Consider the following 15,705-nt stretch of genomic DNA (forward strand, 5'->3'; position numbering starts at 1 on the left):
TACAGGAGATATGGGAAAATATAACATTTAAACAAGTGGGCAACTTTGTCTTTGACAGCATCCATATATTCTGTTAGGTTTTGTGGTTTAAGCCTGGACTTCTGAATTATTTTAATCCTCTTCGAGGCTACCTCCAAACAAGTTACGAAGATACCCATCGTTGAAAGCAGACTGCAAGTAGATCAGAATTGTCAGGCAGAAGTGAAGAATATTTTTATTTAAAAGACCTGGAATTTTTCATTAAAATTATAGGAAAGGTTTTCCTGTTGCAGGAAAAGGTTTAGTCCGTCACCTAACATTCTGGTCTTGTTAAGCCTTTTAATACAATTGTTTCTCACATCTTAAATATAGGTTTGTTGTTTTGAGCCATAACGGGTTTGTATTGCTTTGTGCTCATTGTGGTGCAACTTACTGTTTGTCCAAAGCTGAGAAAAATATCAGCTCAAAATGTTAAACATAGCAATAAACTTTTTTTTATGTTTGTAAGGAACCATATATTCCCCCTGCCCTTAAGCTCATGTAGCTAGCTTGTAATATGAACACCATAGGTTTCCCACAGTCTCAGTTAAATATTCAAATGAGCCTTCCAAAACTAGGCAAAAATGCAGCACGTGGCGGATAGCCTGTGCCTATCCTAAACGAAGGTTTAAAGTAAAATCTGGAAATTTACATAAGAACTTCATACAGATGGATTCAACCTGCTTACAAATTCTTTTAGTTAAAATGAAATTGAGATGAGAAGAAATATGTGTTTGAAACATAGCTACATCTCATTTCAGTGAGGCTTAACAGGTGCCTAACCAATCAGGTGCAATCAAACTTATTTTTTACAGTAACTGGGCACCTTTTTGTATTCCTTTCCTTTACAGTCAACTGTTCAATGTATTTGCCTTTTATGTGCGTTTCAAGCCAGTATAATGAGGCATTGTGTAACTTGTTTAACTCATTTTTTGGCTTAGGCTGCTAGAAGAGATGATTTACTAAAGAGAGGTGGTGGCTAATAAGATATTCTGAATTGCTGCATTCATCAATTTACTATTCTCTTCAGGCCCAGAGTTTGCATTTTAATCTTTTCCCTAAACTTTGCAGTGAGCTGCTTCTCCTTTGCCCTCTGACATCTGTACCCATGTACCCTCCTTCCAAATGGGAAAAGCCTTAGTTCTCTTTCCCTTCATTGAGAGCACTTGAAACAGATTTTTAACCACTGCAGACTTTTGCAGTACACAATCTGCTGTGCAGTAAGCCTGCAGGAGTTAAATTCTGGGGGATTTTAATTTGATGCAGATGCAGTTACCTTAAGGCAGCTGCTTAGCTGTCCTTTTCATCTCCCGGTCCATGACCACTTCAGAAAACGAATCTTCTTGCTTTGTGGACCTCTTGATTCTAGCTGCAGAGATCATTAAAATTAGGACTCATGTTTAAAAGTATTTGTATGTGGCTTTAAGAATTTAAAATATGCCGCTGTTTAACTGTAGTTTTAGCTCTGCAGATGTTTGTGTCCTTTGCCCACAGTACAGAGATACGGTCACCTGAGCTTGAACTAGGTTATCTTGGGATATGTTGGTCTATTATCAGCTCGAAGTAAACTTGCCTTATGTGTTTGGCAGCCAGTCAAACATTTCAGCTTTATTTTTACATTGCTGTGCTGCATTTTGGGTCCCAAGAGTCCACCTGGCACTGTCTTTGGTTTATTTTTTTCTGTCCGGTGGAAAGGCAGCCTGAAGATGGGCAAGCATCTAACGTAGGTGAGCTGCTGGCAGCAACGATAGTGGCATGGCTAGGAGGGACGGTGCTGAGTCGTCCCACCTGTACTCCTCGTACAAATTTTATTCCTCCTAATCACTCTTGGTTTAACTGATTATGCGAGTACGAAGTATATTATGAGGGGAAACAAGTCCATGACCTCTAGGATTTCTGAACTTATTCTCATGCTGCTGCTAAATTGATTCATGTTTGAAAATGCTTTCCCTTTTAACATTGGTCCTTTGCTGTAAAGCCCTATCCAGGAAACTGGAAATATCCTAAAGATAAAGAGTAATCAGATAAACTTCAGCATAAGCAATGGTTATTACTGCTGTTGATACTGTGCTGAAACTGAAAATAAACTGAGTTTTGGTGGAGATAATTTTTTTGCATAGTTTTTTTTGAATGTTTGAAGTTTTTTTGAAATGTTCCTTTAAAAGTGTTGTTTTTTCTTTTGCAGCTCAACCTTTCCTGTACTGGTGTGCTCGCAACATGTCCTTCTGGAGCAGTATTTCCTTTAACCTGGCTGTCCTTATGAACCTACTTGTAGCATTTTTCTATCCATTCAAAGGAATTCGAGGAGGTACCAATATTTAACATACAAAAATATGTGAACAAATAAGGTTTGATGCGTCAAATTGTGTCTCCTACTTGTCTGTGCAGCCCTATTAACTCCACCAGGGACAGTAGAACAGAAATTGGCTTTTCTTGGTGTTGTCTTGGGGTTTAAACTTTGCTGTTATCAGACTTATCTGAATAAAACATGGCCTAGTATTTGCAAAGAGATCATGGCGAGGAGGGACATTTTAACATGATTTTTGGTAGTCCTTTCTGTCTTGAGGCATTGATAAGGAAAATGTAGAGCCATGCTTCTTCCTAGGGGAAAAAAGTTATCAAAGACACATCACTTTTAATTAGTGACTGTTCTACTTTGTTTTGAAGTTCTGTAATTAAGTATTGAACTAAAAATATAAGAAATGTTAATTTGTTGTTTTTCTTGTGCTTGCATTTTATTAATGTCACTTTCTGTAAAACTTCCGTGGTCACATAGCACATCAGGAGGTCTGTGAGTGTTGCAGAGCTGTGTAGGTGAGATTACCCCGTGTTAGCAGGTGAGGCCTGCAAGAGGGAAGCAACTTGCCTAGCGCCCTTCAAGGCAGTGGGAGAGCCAGAATAAGAACCCAGTCTCTCCTCTGGTACTTTCTCTTCTCAGGACATTACCTCTCTGAGCACTTAGATGAGAGCTTGGCTTAAGGAACCAGGGAAAGCTTGCCAGCCTTTCCTCCTGATTCTGGAGCAACCTGCCGTTCCGAATTTCCTTGCCATAAGTGGGTAGCAGCTGAGCTTGCTGAGCTATCATTTCTAGCAAAAACTATGTGATAACATGTGCAGTTCATGAGGGATTGCACAATCTTGCTGCAATAGGTCTCATGGAAGTTATTTTTGATCCGAACAGTGGGTTTGTGTGAGAGAGATGGTTCTTAGAGCCAATTCAGTAAATACTTCCAATGAAGACCTGATTAGATCCAGCCGGTCTTGCTTAGATTCAGCATCTCTGAAGGATGCACCCTAAGGCAAGCTGATGGGTGGATTCATGTTAGCAAAAATCAGGAAATATGGACAAATACTCCTGTGAGTGTCTGTATGATGTGTTTATCGCTTGTAAAACTGCTGTAGAGGAAGTATCTAGGTAGGAGCTTTTGCCACATTTGTGTCAGCGGAGGTAAGTAAGAATCCCCGAAGTAAAACCTCATCCTGGAGAATGTGATTCATGCTCAAGCCTTTACTTCTCGTTCTTTTAACATTCATAATACAACAGGGCCAAACAGATTTTTATCTTCTCCTATTGAACTTCTCTCTGCATCTCTTTCCTTTGTTCATTGCATACTACATTTAGGGCTTCTACATCATGAGCAATGCTCAGATACGACATGTGAGAAAGAACAAGGTGTGTTGGACCAAAATCTGATGTTACTGGGAGAGGTTAGTTAGTTTAGCTAACTCATGAAACATCAGACTCCTGTTTCAGCAGCTATCCCTCTCCTGTCGCACCAAGCGATTCTAGCATACTGCAGAATTACCAGCATCCCTTTCTGACCAGCTGGTGGTTTAAAGGTTTTAACAAGCACAAAGAGCAACCAAATTTTCCATCTGTAGTCTCAAAGGTCACAAGTTAAAATTTAAAAGTCTGAATTTATGGCTGCTAGTAAAGCTGCTAATTAAACAAGTTCTTCGAGATTGCAAGTTGCAAGATTGGGGGAGAATCATTTGGCATTTTGAAGATGCCCTACCCTGCATATTTGAAATACTTTATCAGGTCAAGTTTTGATAAAATCTCTTCTTTGACTAGTTATCATCAAGAATGTTTAAAAAATACAAGTACATATACAGCTTTAAAGAAAGCAAGCTTTCCAAAACAGATCATTTGGGGGAAATTATCAGTGCCTTGAATTGCTCAAACATGTTGAACTTGGAGCAGCTGATTAGCATATGACTGTGTAGCAGAAGCTGTAAAACTTACGACTTCAGTAGCAGAAACAAGCTTGGGTGCCTAGAATTAGGTATTAAATTGTAAGAATTCCAGAGACAGGGAGAACTTTCTATCAAGTCTGCCGAATTACGCGTTCTTTCTGCCAACAAACTTGTAATGGACTCCACATGCTGGCGGCAAGCGCGGCGGAGCTAGATTGGGTGCGGACAAGTGGTGAGCGCTGGCTCGGTGTTCTGTGTTTTCCAAGGGCACAAAGAGCGCTGGACCCTGCAAGGAGGCCCTGAGCCTCTGGCCGCGCTGCTGTGCCCAGCAGTGACTGGTCCCGCTGAGCTCCCTGGTGCACGCTCGCCCCTGCTTCCCCGCTGCTCGGCTTTCGCGGCCGGGCGACCGCCTTCAGTGCTGCACCTCCGGGCTTTTGCCAGCTGCGAGGATGGTTGCTGTGTTGTTCTGAGATCCTGAACTCCCTTCACACAGTGGAAACATCTGTTCAACTTTATGCTTAGGCTTTAATCTTCATCTGTCTCTGCTGTCTTTATTAGTCTACGGTGGTTTGGAACAAAATTAAATGGCTGCTCACTGTAGTCAGATGAGAGTAACATTTCTTAACCCTTCTGAATTTGGGAGGAGAAAAACCTTCACTGAATATGTTGCTCATAACACACAACAGCCCTCTGAGTACCTGCAGAAGGTGAGATTTGGGGGAATTGCACCTTTTTGTCTGAGGTACCAGTTATTTGAAGAGAAACATTTTTTCATGTGAGTTTCAAGAAAAGATGTCTTTTTATATTCTGCACAGACCCAGAGTAAATGGTATTTTAGGGTGAGTATTTTTATCGTTCTTTCACAGAAGTGTATTTTTAGCAATGTTGGCTGATGTTATGTAAGCAGACAGTCTCATGGGACAGTCTAAATAGAACCAGAAATAGCAAGAGATGATAAAAACTTGTACAAGGTTTTTGACCAAAAGCATGATAGAAGAATAGGCTATGAATCAGGACCTGATGAGTATGTTGTCTGTCTTTGCCTACCCATTCAGTGCATCTACAGAATGTATTAGCAGAACGCCTCTCCTTTTTAGCATTCAAGGTGTGCAAGCAATGAACAAGAAAATAAAGAATCCCATAATGCTAGTGCTTATTTACATAATGCTTTAGTAACAAACTCATAATTAAAATCTGCTGAAGGCATTGAGTTCAGACACTCTACTTACCATTTTGAAATCAGTAATGTCTGAACAGGTAGATTAATGATATTGCACAACAATAAGATAAAATGGCACTTATCTGATTGTTTTGGTAATTTGACTATTATTTGGTAACACAAAGTATTGAAGGTTTATGTTTTTTTGTTTTTTCTCTCCATCCTAGGTACACTAGAGCCCCACTTGTCAGGCTTGCTGTGGACCGCTATGCTGATTTCTTTGGCTATAGTTATAGCTCTTCCTAAGCCCCATGGCATCAGAGCCTTAATAGCTTCTACAATATTACGACTAATATTTTCAGTTGGTTTACAACCTACTTTATTTCTTCTGGGTGCATTCAATGTAAGTATTGAGTGGGCTTTGAAGCTCTGTTGCATCTTATGTAAGGGTTCCTTATCTGCTCACGAAGATGTCGGACAAAAATAGTCTGGAACACTGTGGCAGTGGCAGCACCAGTTGGTGAAGAAGTAATTCCCGCTTCAGGTTGTTTCTTAATAGAAGTGCTTTGCTGGTTTTCATGTAATCCTGATTCCCTAAGTTGGAGAGCTCTAAGGTTTTGTCACAGTCTCATAACAGCTCCTACCCCAGCTGAAAATGTTAAGATGTCTCTGTGACCCTAAAGTGCTTGAAGTTGTTCTCTCAAACCCTTCTCTTTGGCGACTAAACTGCAGTATTTACGGGGTTGTGTAAGATTTACTAAACAATGCATTTCCCAAATGCCTGTCTGTAGTCTGCCTGCCAGCCCAAAGTGCGACACTAAGCAGTTTTGCTATGGTAATGTGTGGACCGAGCATGTAAGCTGAGCCACCAGAGAACTTCATTAATACTCAAACCTGGATATTTGTGGTCTCTCGGCAAGTAAGCCAAAAGTGTTTCTCTTTGACTGAGTCAGCAGGAGCTGTGCAAAGATGCGCCTTCTGGAAGCCTTTGCCTTTATTACAGTGCCCAGCTTTTAAGCGTGTGATTTAATAGTTCCCCTTGTCATCAAAATGTGTTACCAAGTGCCATGTACGGCAGAATCAGAGTTGCACTGTTAGCAGTGTTGTTGTTACTATTGATAATTATAGCATTTAGCAGGTCCAGGTAAGTGTAAGGGAGTTTTCCCTCTGGTCTTGATGGCTGCTGCTTTATGAGAGGATTATTAAGTACCTGATCTGAGGGTGAATCATTGAGGGAATCTGGAGTACTCACTTATTAACAAGCAATAGGAATTGCTGCTTCAGAAACGTAAGTGCTGCTGTAGCCTGGAAAGTTATTTGATTGCAGGAAGATTGGTGCTTAGGGTGGTTTAGCACTTTTTAAGGAAGGTCTACTTTTCACAACAGGGTTGTGTTGTTACCTTCTTCTTTAAAACTTCAAATCTTGATGCCATGGGACAAAAAGCTGAAGATTGAGTCAGTGCATGTGTTTTACTAAAGATCTGAAGTTTTAGTTTTGGCTCACTGTCAGAGCTGTGCAGAAAATGCAACAGAAAGCAGCTTGTGACTCTATGTAAAATGCTGTCATATAGCAGGCACTGTAGCGTAGTTGTTGATAACATCATGTAGCTGAGTTATCACTGGCTTTGAAAAACTGCCTTCATTTTTATGTAACTAATTTATGGTTAATCTTTCCTTAGGTTTGTAATAAAATCATTTTTCTGATGAGTTTTGTGGGTAACTGTGGAACCTTCACTAGAGGATACAAGGCAATGATCATGGATGTGGAGTTTCTGTATCACCTACTCTACCTTCTCATTTGTGCCCTGGGACTCTTTGTACATGAATTTTTTTATAGCTTGTTGGTAGGTATTCATTTTGTCCCTAGGATGTTTTTCTTTCTATGTGTTTGTAAAGTCCCGTCTCAGGCGTATCTAGATGTGTTTTATGCTGCTCTCTTTCCATTTTAGTAATAGGAGACCATTATACAGCTGTCTTTTGAAAACTAAGTTCTGGCCATTTTGCTTAGGAGAAGTTGCTGTGGGCGACTACAGGATTCCTGCCAGATCTCATCTTCCTGATTCTTGTGGACAAATGAAAGACTTTTATTCTTAAGTATATTATACAAGAAGTGTTTTTCATTAAATAAATTTAAAATTACTCACTATATTAAATGTGCAGTTGTAAGGAAGGTGCTTGGCATTTCCCTTTGTGAAGGTTAATTCTCACACAGCTGAGGTATGAGTTTTCTAGGTTAGATGTATTGCTTGTGAGCCTGCTCTGACTTCCAAGATAATAAAATAATTTAAATTGTTTTGACTCCAAGTAATATCAATAGCTGCTGAAGGTTTACGTCTTCTCAAGGTCATATGAACTGTTACCTACGTGAGAAAAAAATCGTTGAAAAATCTGGCCATATAAATGCTAGCTAGACAGCAGGCACTTGTGGAGTTACCATGCTATGAGTAAAAGGCAAACAGTTCTCAAAGACAGCTTACGCTTTGTTATAGTCAGTAACTATAATGGTGTGTCCCTGTTTTTTGAGCACTTGGTTTACTTTGAAGGCTCTCCTTAACTCTAGCTAGACTCTAGACCTCAAACAATTAACACGGATGCCTGGCATATGGGATTTTTTCCTGTTTTGGTGGAATACATCTTGCACAACACAATACTTCTAAGAATAAACAGTGAAAGAGTGCATCTAGAGTTGGTGAAGAAAATGTGTCACCTTTAAAGCAAGCCTTCAGTCCCTTTCAGAACTGTGTATTTTTGTCCATTCGTTTGGTGCTTGCTACATCCTGTGGTAACTGAATTGGTTATTTTCTGCACTCACACAGGTCCAGTTTAACTACTCTCTGTCCCCTCGTTGTCAATAGTATAGCCAGCTCCATCCCTGGGCCATGCTGGGGAAATGTCACAGGCCCAGCAGAGTGGAAAATGAAGGAAAACATTTGTAAAAAAATATTTAAACAAAGAACATTTTCTTGCCAACACTAATTTGGTGAAAAATATTGCTCACTCTAGCTATGTATTCAATAAATGAATTGAATTTTGAATTGTGCTATTTTAATTTTTTTATGAGATGAGGCAGATAATGCTAAAGAAAAAAGTGCAACAGTACCTGTTAGCAGTTGTATGTTAAAGCAAGCACTGTACATCTAGCATTTAAGCAAGTAATGATCACAGACACTTTATTAGGTTAATCAGCGTAACTCCTCAAGTCATGTATGTGGTGCGTTGTTGGTGGATGCACCAAAATGCCCCCGTGGTTTCACCAAGGCAGTGAAGTGCAGGTGAAACGGGGAGGGTGCAGCTGCCTCCGGGCCTTGTGCCTCGAAGTGCATGGCGCAAGAAAGGTGCAATGGGGGTGGGCAGCCCCCAAGCCTCTTGCTCAATCTTTCTTTGCTGAATTTTAACTGCCAACTCTTAAAATAAAAAACTAATAATAATAATTTGTATTGTTAACAGGCTACCCTATGTTGTGCCAACATGTAACATGCCACCAGTTTTATTGGTAGTAAATTTGTCCAACAGCCTTTGCTTTTGCCTTTTTCCGCAGCTCTTTGACTTGGTGTACAGAGAAGAGACCTTGCTGAACGTCATTAAGAGTGTCACTCGCAATGGGCGCTCCATCATCCTAACTGCCGTGCTTGCCCTCATCTTGGTCTACCTGTTCTCGATAGTGGGATACCTGTTCTTCAAAGATGACTTTATCCTGGAAGTAGATAAGCTCCCTAATGAAACACTATTGCCAGGTCAGTACTTATGTTGACTATTCCAGTGCTAAAGAAAGTAACGGTCTTGTTTTCTGTGGCATGCTGAGTCTTCAAGACTGCAAGACATGCTGGTTACCTCGTAAGTTCTTTCTTACGAAGGACGCTGTTTAAATAAAGTAAAAAACAAAACAACAAACCCACTGCTTGGAGCAGACAGTTACCCCAGGGTTTTTACAAAACACTGTGATCTACTGCAGTGTGAAGGGGGAAGGGGTGGGAGAACCCCTGGAGATAGCACTTAGGCTGTTCTGCACACATTTGAGATTTCTCCTCTCACTGTTTGCTAAAACAGCTGAGATTATCTAAGTCAGCTACACCTACTCCCTCCTCCAGTTTAATTACACACAGACTTTAGGTAGGCCATCATGGGGAAGGCTCTGCACTGGGAGAATTGGTTTGCCAGAACTTGAATGTTTATATTGGTTTTTAATGGTGGGTTTTGCTTTCAGCATAACAAAAATTAATATTCTATCTCAAATAACTGAATGAATATGAGGGGAAATGACACTCAAAAGATGTTCCTAGGAGCTAGAGCTTTCTATCTCCAACTTTAGTTTGCTTGTAGTTTGTATAGACTGTATTAACTTCCCACAAATACTTGCTATAGTTTAAATTCTGTACTAGACTTTTCTGTGCTGAACTTAAAGTGCTCGTTGTAAGGTAGAAGTTGGGGGTTTCTTACCACCCTGTAGCAAAAAGCAAGCAACTCGCTGGGTGGGAAGTACAGGAAGGAAACTTGTTACAGGAGGTGTTTGGGTTTTGTCTAGTTCTGACTTTGTTTTTTTGCTTTGCTTTTCTTTTTATCTGATACTTGAGCAAGCATTACTCAACATTCCTACCATTTTTTTTTTTTAATTTTACTGTCAACCCTGTGAAAGGCCCAAACCTGACTGACTCTCTTATTTCAAGTTTCCCATACAGCTGGAGAAATGCCAAAGACATGCAGCTGTGTGGCACTTCACTTGTTTTGATACTTGCAAGGCATTGTAAGGGCTAGTTAGTTTTTAAGGCATCTTGAAAATATATCCACTAGAACATACTTTTGGAACAATTTCAGTTACTTTCTCGACTTTGGAGCGGATACAAAATAAATGCACAGCTTCCATCTTTAATTCATAGAAATAATAAGAATTTTATGTTTGAACTTTAGATCACTGAATGTGCAAATCGAAGTATGGTGGCCTCCTAAACTCCAGGAGAATACCCAATTCTGCATCTGCCTAGTAATTGCTCCCTGACTGTGGTGGGGTGCCTTCGTGTCTGAGAACTAATGCCTGAAAAATGTTAAATTATTTGATTCATTAACTTGTGTTTTAGATCGCACAGAGTCAGGTGAGACCATGACTGGGGAGTTTCTCTATTCTGATGTGTGTAAAGCAGGTAGTGGTGAAAACTGTTCTTCAATTATTCCTTCTGAACGTAAGTATCTCCTATTGAATTCCTATGTCATACCTTGAGTTTTCATACTTGTTCTAGTGAAGCTCATTAAGTTAAAATTAAAAAATGAAGTCTTATGTAATCAAATTGGGGAACAAAGCTATCATGGGACTATTCAGCTTGAAAGAGGATTAATTTAAGCCAATAACATAAATGACATGGTACATGAAGTGTTTAAACTAGAGAAACTAGAACTGAGCCATACTTGGATAAAACACTGTCATATTCTTAAATTATCTACCTTATCAATTTGAGAAGGAAGTGATGCAGTTTACCTCTTTGCAAAGTTCATTATTTTAAAGCATTAGGTTATTAAATGTGATCTCAGAGCATAATGCCCTGTGAAGGATGAAGCAGAACATTGTTTATTGTCCGTGTTATTCTGTCTAGTTAACTAAGGAAACCATTTCTGATGTATCAGGAAGTACTCCATGGATTAAGTAGACAGGGTAGATTTGGGGGTGTTTTTAGATGGAGAACATGCATGTGAGATATTACTTGTAGTATAATCATCAGCCTCAGATTAGGTATTGAAAAATTTTGGTTTTATTTCCTAGAAAATGTAATTTACTTCTGAGAGATTTATGTTGCTGGCTGCAAGAGGCAGACAGAACATCACTATTTCTCTTAGAAGTGGAGCTCTTATGGTCAAATGTTTCAAAGGTCAATAATGGCCACGAGCCCATGCTCTCAAGAGGAGATGTCCCTGTTTTGCTCAAGTGTCCTCTTCATAAACTGAGAGTCAACATCGCTACAGGCATAGTGTCCGTCTTCGGCTTTAGGAAGAATGTGCTTTGTCGTCTTCATGCGCTTTGGTTGCAGCAGGGATACATTTGTTGTAAATAATCAAATTGATACCTCTGGTCATATAAAACCCTGATGTTAGTGATGCCCGAATCTTTGGCCTTCATTTACTATTTTGGTTGATGTATGTTTCTGGATTGCACAGGGATTTGGGCCCCTCTAAGGCTTGCCATGGGAAGGGGGATCCACTTGTGAGCTTATTTATTATGGGGTGAAAGTCATGAGACTTTTAATAAGGGCTATGGGGATTAGGCGATTCTAGCTGTTCTAGAACCGAAACAGTGAAGTCAGAGGCTTCCACCAAATGGAGGGAGGGTCAAAAATAGTGCATTACTTAAGTGCCATTTCCATAAGCAGTGATATTTTAGCCATTTGAAAAAGAAGAGTGGAGGTTGCCATTTTGAGTGCAGCCCAAAGGCTGTGCAATCTGTTAGGCACCAAGGGAGAGTGTAAGAGGCAACACTTTGTCCTCCGAGCTGTCAAAAAGCTCCAATTCTGTATAAACAGGCATCTGGTGAGCTCGAGCTGCACACGCTCGCAGGCATGGAAAGAGAATTTTAACCCAGCCGGAGACAGCAGCTAAAGCACACGAGAAAACCCCGGCGGGGAGCAGAGAGCAGGCCAGAGCCAAGGCAGGCGCCCTGCTCCGTGGTCTGCTCTGAACGAGTTTGCAACCCCGGCGGGACATCTGGCAGTGTATGCACGAGAGAGAGCGAGTGCGTTCCCAGCAAAGAATGGGGAGAATTGTTTAAAACTTATCTCCTTGTCTTCTAAACATGTCTCTGCTTGCTGTGTTAATAGAAGCGGTTGCCGAAGACATGGAGGAGGAGAACAAGGAGCATACGTGCGAGACGCTGCTGATGTGCATTGTCACGGTCCTGAGTCACGGGCTGCGCAGCGGGGGCGGAGTGGGCGATGTGCTCAGGAAGCCGTCCAAGGAGGTAAAGCACTGCTGCACGGGGGCGGCGGGGCGATAACCACGCCGGGCTGGAGGTCGCGTTCTGCTGGGGAAAGTCTGCGCTCTGCTTAAACAGATGTAGGATACGTTGTGAACGAGGAGGGGCTGCAGCTTCCCCTCTGTGTAATCAAGTTAAATCTCTGTAGCGTCACGTTAAGCAGCAGCCTGTCCAAACAAGCTTCCACAGATCCTTTCTTCCTCTAGTAAATGAGGCTTTTTTAGCTTAAGGACAGCTTAAGGACTGTCCAAAGTAGGGCCTGAATGAGCAGGAATGGTGTAGCCAACAGTCTGTGCTTTGCAAATGGAGCTGAGAAGAGCTTCCTCTGGGAAGTCCTTCCTTTGGGAAGCAAGAGAGTTCCTGCTCTGGGAAGGAAGGGCTCTGTCTGCTTGGAGCCATCATCGCAGCGTGGCCGAAGCAGCAGGACCTTCCCCCGATGCCCCAGGCTGCCCACGTGGCTGTTTCCGTAGCCGACTGTACCTGTCTGAGTCTCGGTCTGTCTTTCCCCGTCATTCCCCAAACCAAAGGGGCAGGCTTGGAGGAGGGGATGCTTTACACCTTGCAGCTGGGGAGAAGGTCCTCCTCAGTCCCCTTTTCACCGTCCCTCCTCTTCCAGTAGCTTTGAGTCTGCTTTGTTCGCATCAGGTAATGGAAGGTGGAGTGGTATGTATGGTCTGTAACTTCAAACTATTTTGTAATATTTAGCCTGATTTCTGCTTAAAATGGTTTAAAAGTTACATAATTCCTAATAAAACTTTGGCACCCAGCTGGCTTGAATGTTTCTTAAAATGGGGCTTAGGTATGCGGGCCTCCACTAAATATGAAATGGGCACTGCAAAGTGCAGCTTAGTTTCATGTTTCATTTAAGAGGATATACATGGTTGTTAACATAAATGAATGAAACTACTAAGAAATTCCAGTAAAAGACTATAGTCACCACCGGTACTATCCAGACATATAAGCAGATTAATAAAGGGATATAATTAGGAGCAGCTTGCAGGGAGGAGGTATGGGAAGAGCCAGTTTCAGTGTGTGTGTGAGAGAAGAAGAAAGACTTGTAGATAGTAAGCAGAAAGACCAACTTCACAGAGGCTGTATACTGTTAGCTGACTAACTTGACTTTTTTTTCAGTAATCGTGCATTTTAGTTTCATTTAATGTTTTGAGTCGTAAGTTATCACTGGAAAGCATCAGAAACAGCGACGCTGGGGGTGCGGGGTAGCATGTGCTATTACTGTGAGAAGGGAGGTCTAAGGGTCAGACGTGCATGTATTTGGGTTGTTAATCATTAAATTCTGTATCTTGCAGGAACCTCTCTTTGCTGCTAGAGTGATATATGATCTGTTATTCTTCTTCATGGTCATCATTATTGTCCTTAACCTGATTTTTGGCGTGATCATTGACACTTTTGCTGATTTAAGGAGTGAAAAACAGAAGAAAGAAGAAATTTTAAAAACTACTTGCTTTATTTGTGGTAAGTGTAAAAAGATACACTTAGGAACCAGGAGCAATTCTGTCATAGTCAGAGCTAGCTGCAGACCAGCATACCCAAGAAATGTATGGTTTTAGGAAACAGGAGTCTTGAATTATTGGCTGTTCCTATCTTGCATTCCTCAACTAGTTGATATTCTCGGGGATCATATGTGTAGGAGCTTGGCAGGGAAAAGAGAAGGGGAATGTATTCTCAATATACCATTTTTTCTTCAAATCCTCAGTTCCTGTTTCTCTTGTGTTTCAGAGAGCACTTTTATATTGGAGCAGGAGAGATCTTATAGACAGATTACTATTCCAAGGATGCAGAGTGTTTAGTAGCGTCTGCGAATCAGTTAATTCCAAATGTACTGATGTGAAAAACCGAACTGCTGAGCCTGCGAGGCCAGCGTGGTTAAATGACATGGTCATGCAGAAGTTACATAACACATACACTGACACAAGTAACCTTTGGAAGTTTGCTGCAAAGTAAATGTTGCATTTTGGTACCGTTTTGCCTAAAAATAGGAGATGTGTTATGAAATCCAACAAACTGGTTGCGTGCTAGGTAGCCACCTTTCTTAACCAGAGGTTTCCCATTAGGTGTAATAAATGTAACCACTGCTCATAATGCTTTCTTTTCTCTCTCCTCTTCCCACTGCACTGTGGCCATTTGTTACAGATTTTATCCCTACTATTCAGTGTTCATTTAAGAATGATATTTGACTGTTAAGGAGTACAAGAAACTGTACAAACAAATTTGTTCTTAGAACTCATTTTCTTAGTAACACTTTACAAACGCTAAGGGTCATGTATGTGTCACTCTTGTAGGTTTGGAAAGAGATAAGTTCGATAACAAGACAGTCACATTTGAAGAGCATATTAAAGAGGAGCACAATATGTGGCACTATTTGTGCTTTATTGTGTTAGTAAAAGTAAAAGATTCAACGGAATATACGGGACCAGAAAGTTATGTGGCAGAAATGATCAAGGTGAGTTTGGAGTGGTTTCTTTGGGTTTTTTTTGTTTTGTTTTGTTTTTTTTCTTCTCTAAACTAGACTGATCTGCTGGGCTATTTGATTGGTAAATACAGTACTCTGTATTAAGCAAAAACTTGGAGTAAGACTTTTTTCTACAGTAATAGGCTTAATCCAATACCATTCCTTTTAGGAGTGTCCTCTGAAGATGATAAAGTTAAGATGTATTTGGCAAAGTAACTCTAAAAAGGCATTGGAGACGTGGTACCACGCTGTAGGTTCCAGTCATCTGCAGCAAGCTGATGGTTCAGAGGGTGCAGGAGAGGCGCTCCAGCAAACCCACACGTGCTGCAGCAGCCTCTGCGTACCTGCGGCCGCTAAGCCTCCGAAACATTCACGTGTGTGTGCCAAAGGAGGTGGCAGTATAAGCAGTGAAATCTAGATAGTCTCCGTGGTTTTGGATCAGTCACCTAAGGATGAGGAGGGGTTATTCGGTTCTCAAAACTGACGTACTGCAGTTCAAAAGAGAACACTTTCACGCTGGTAGAAGTGTCTGAAGTATGACATACAGGTTATAACCTGTCCCAATATAAGTATCTTAAACTGACTTCTAAGATCTGTTGTCATATGATTTTAGCTTATTGCTGTAAGAAACTCAAATTAGTATCTACTCAATTGTAAAGCCTTTTAATGGGAGAATTAAAAGGCTTTTCTCTGCCAAGCTGCAGGTTCAGAGCTCCTGGAATTGGATCCTTTGTGTCTAAACCCCAATTACTAATTTGTGTCTTCTGGCTGGTTAGCAAAAGCTCGTTCTGATTTATAACCTTTCAATTAATTATTTCTTTATTTGCCTTCAGCCTCATGAACTATATTCATCTAAAAATATGGAATACTTACCGTCTTATGTCTAGGTTTTTTTGCTGTAGAGGTGCA

General features: G+C 40.9%; 1 protein-coding gene across 1 annotated transcript in view; it reads left to right on the forward strand.

The window, feature by feature from the left end:
* The window catches only part of ITPR1 (inositol 1,4,5-trisphosphate receptor type 1), a 179,942-nt gene that overhangs the window by 147,436 nt on the left and 16,801 nt on the right, over window positions 1-15,705 (forward strand). Inside the window, 8 exon segments of the mRNA XM_064519235.1 lie at window positions 2,204-2,326; window positions 5,602-5,777; window positions 7,054-7,218; window positions 8,913-9,108; window positions 10,447-10,548; window positions 12,172-12,311; window positions 13,634-13,799; window positions 14,627-14,787. Of these exon segments, the coding sequence (XP_064375305.1) occupies window positions 2,204-2,326; window positions 5,602-5,777; window positions 7,054-7,218; window positions 8,913-9,108; window positions 10,447-10,548; window positions 12,172-12,311; window positions 13,634-13,799; window positions 14,627-14,787 (1,229 nt within the window).

Source organism: Dromaius novaehollandiae, chromosome 12 (assembly GCF_036370855.1).
Source record: "Dromaius novaehollandiae isolate bDroNov1 chromosome 12, bDroNov1.hap1, whole genome shotgun sequence".
NCBI classification, from domain to species: Eukaryota; Metazoa; Chordata; class Aves; order Casuariiformes; family Dromaiidae; genus Dromaius; species Dromaius novaehollandiae.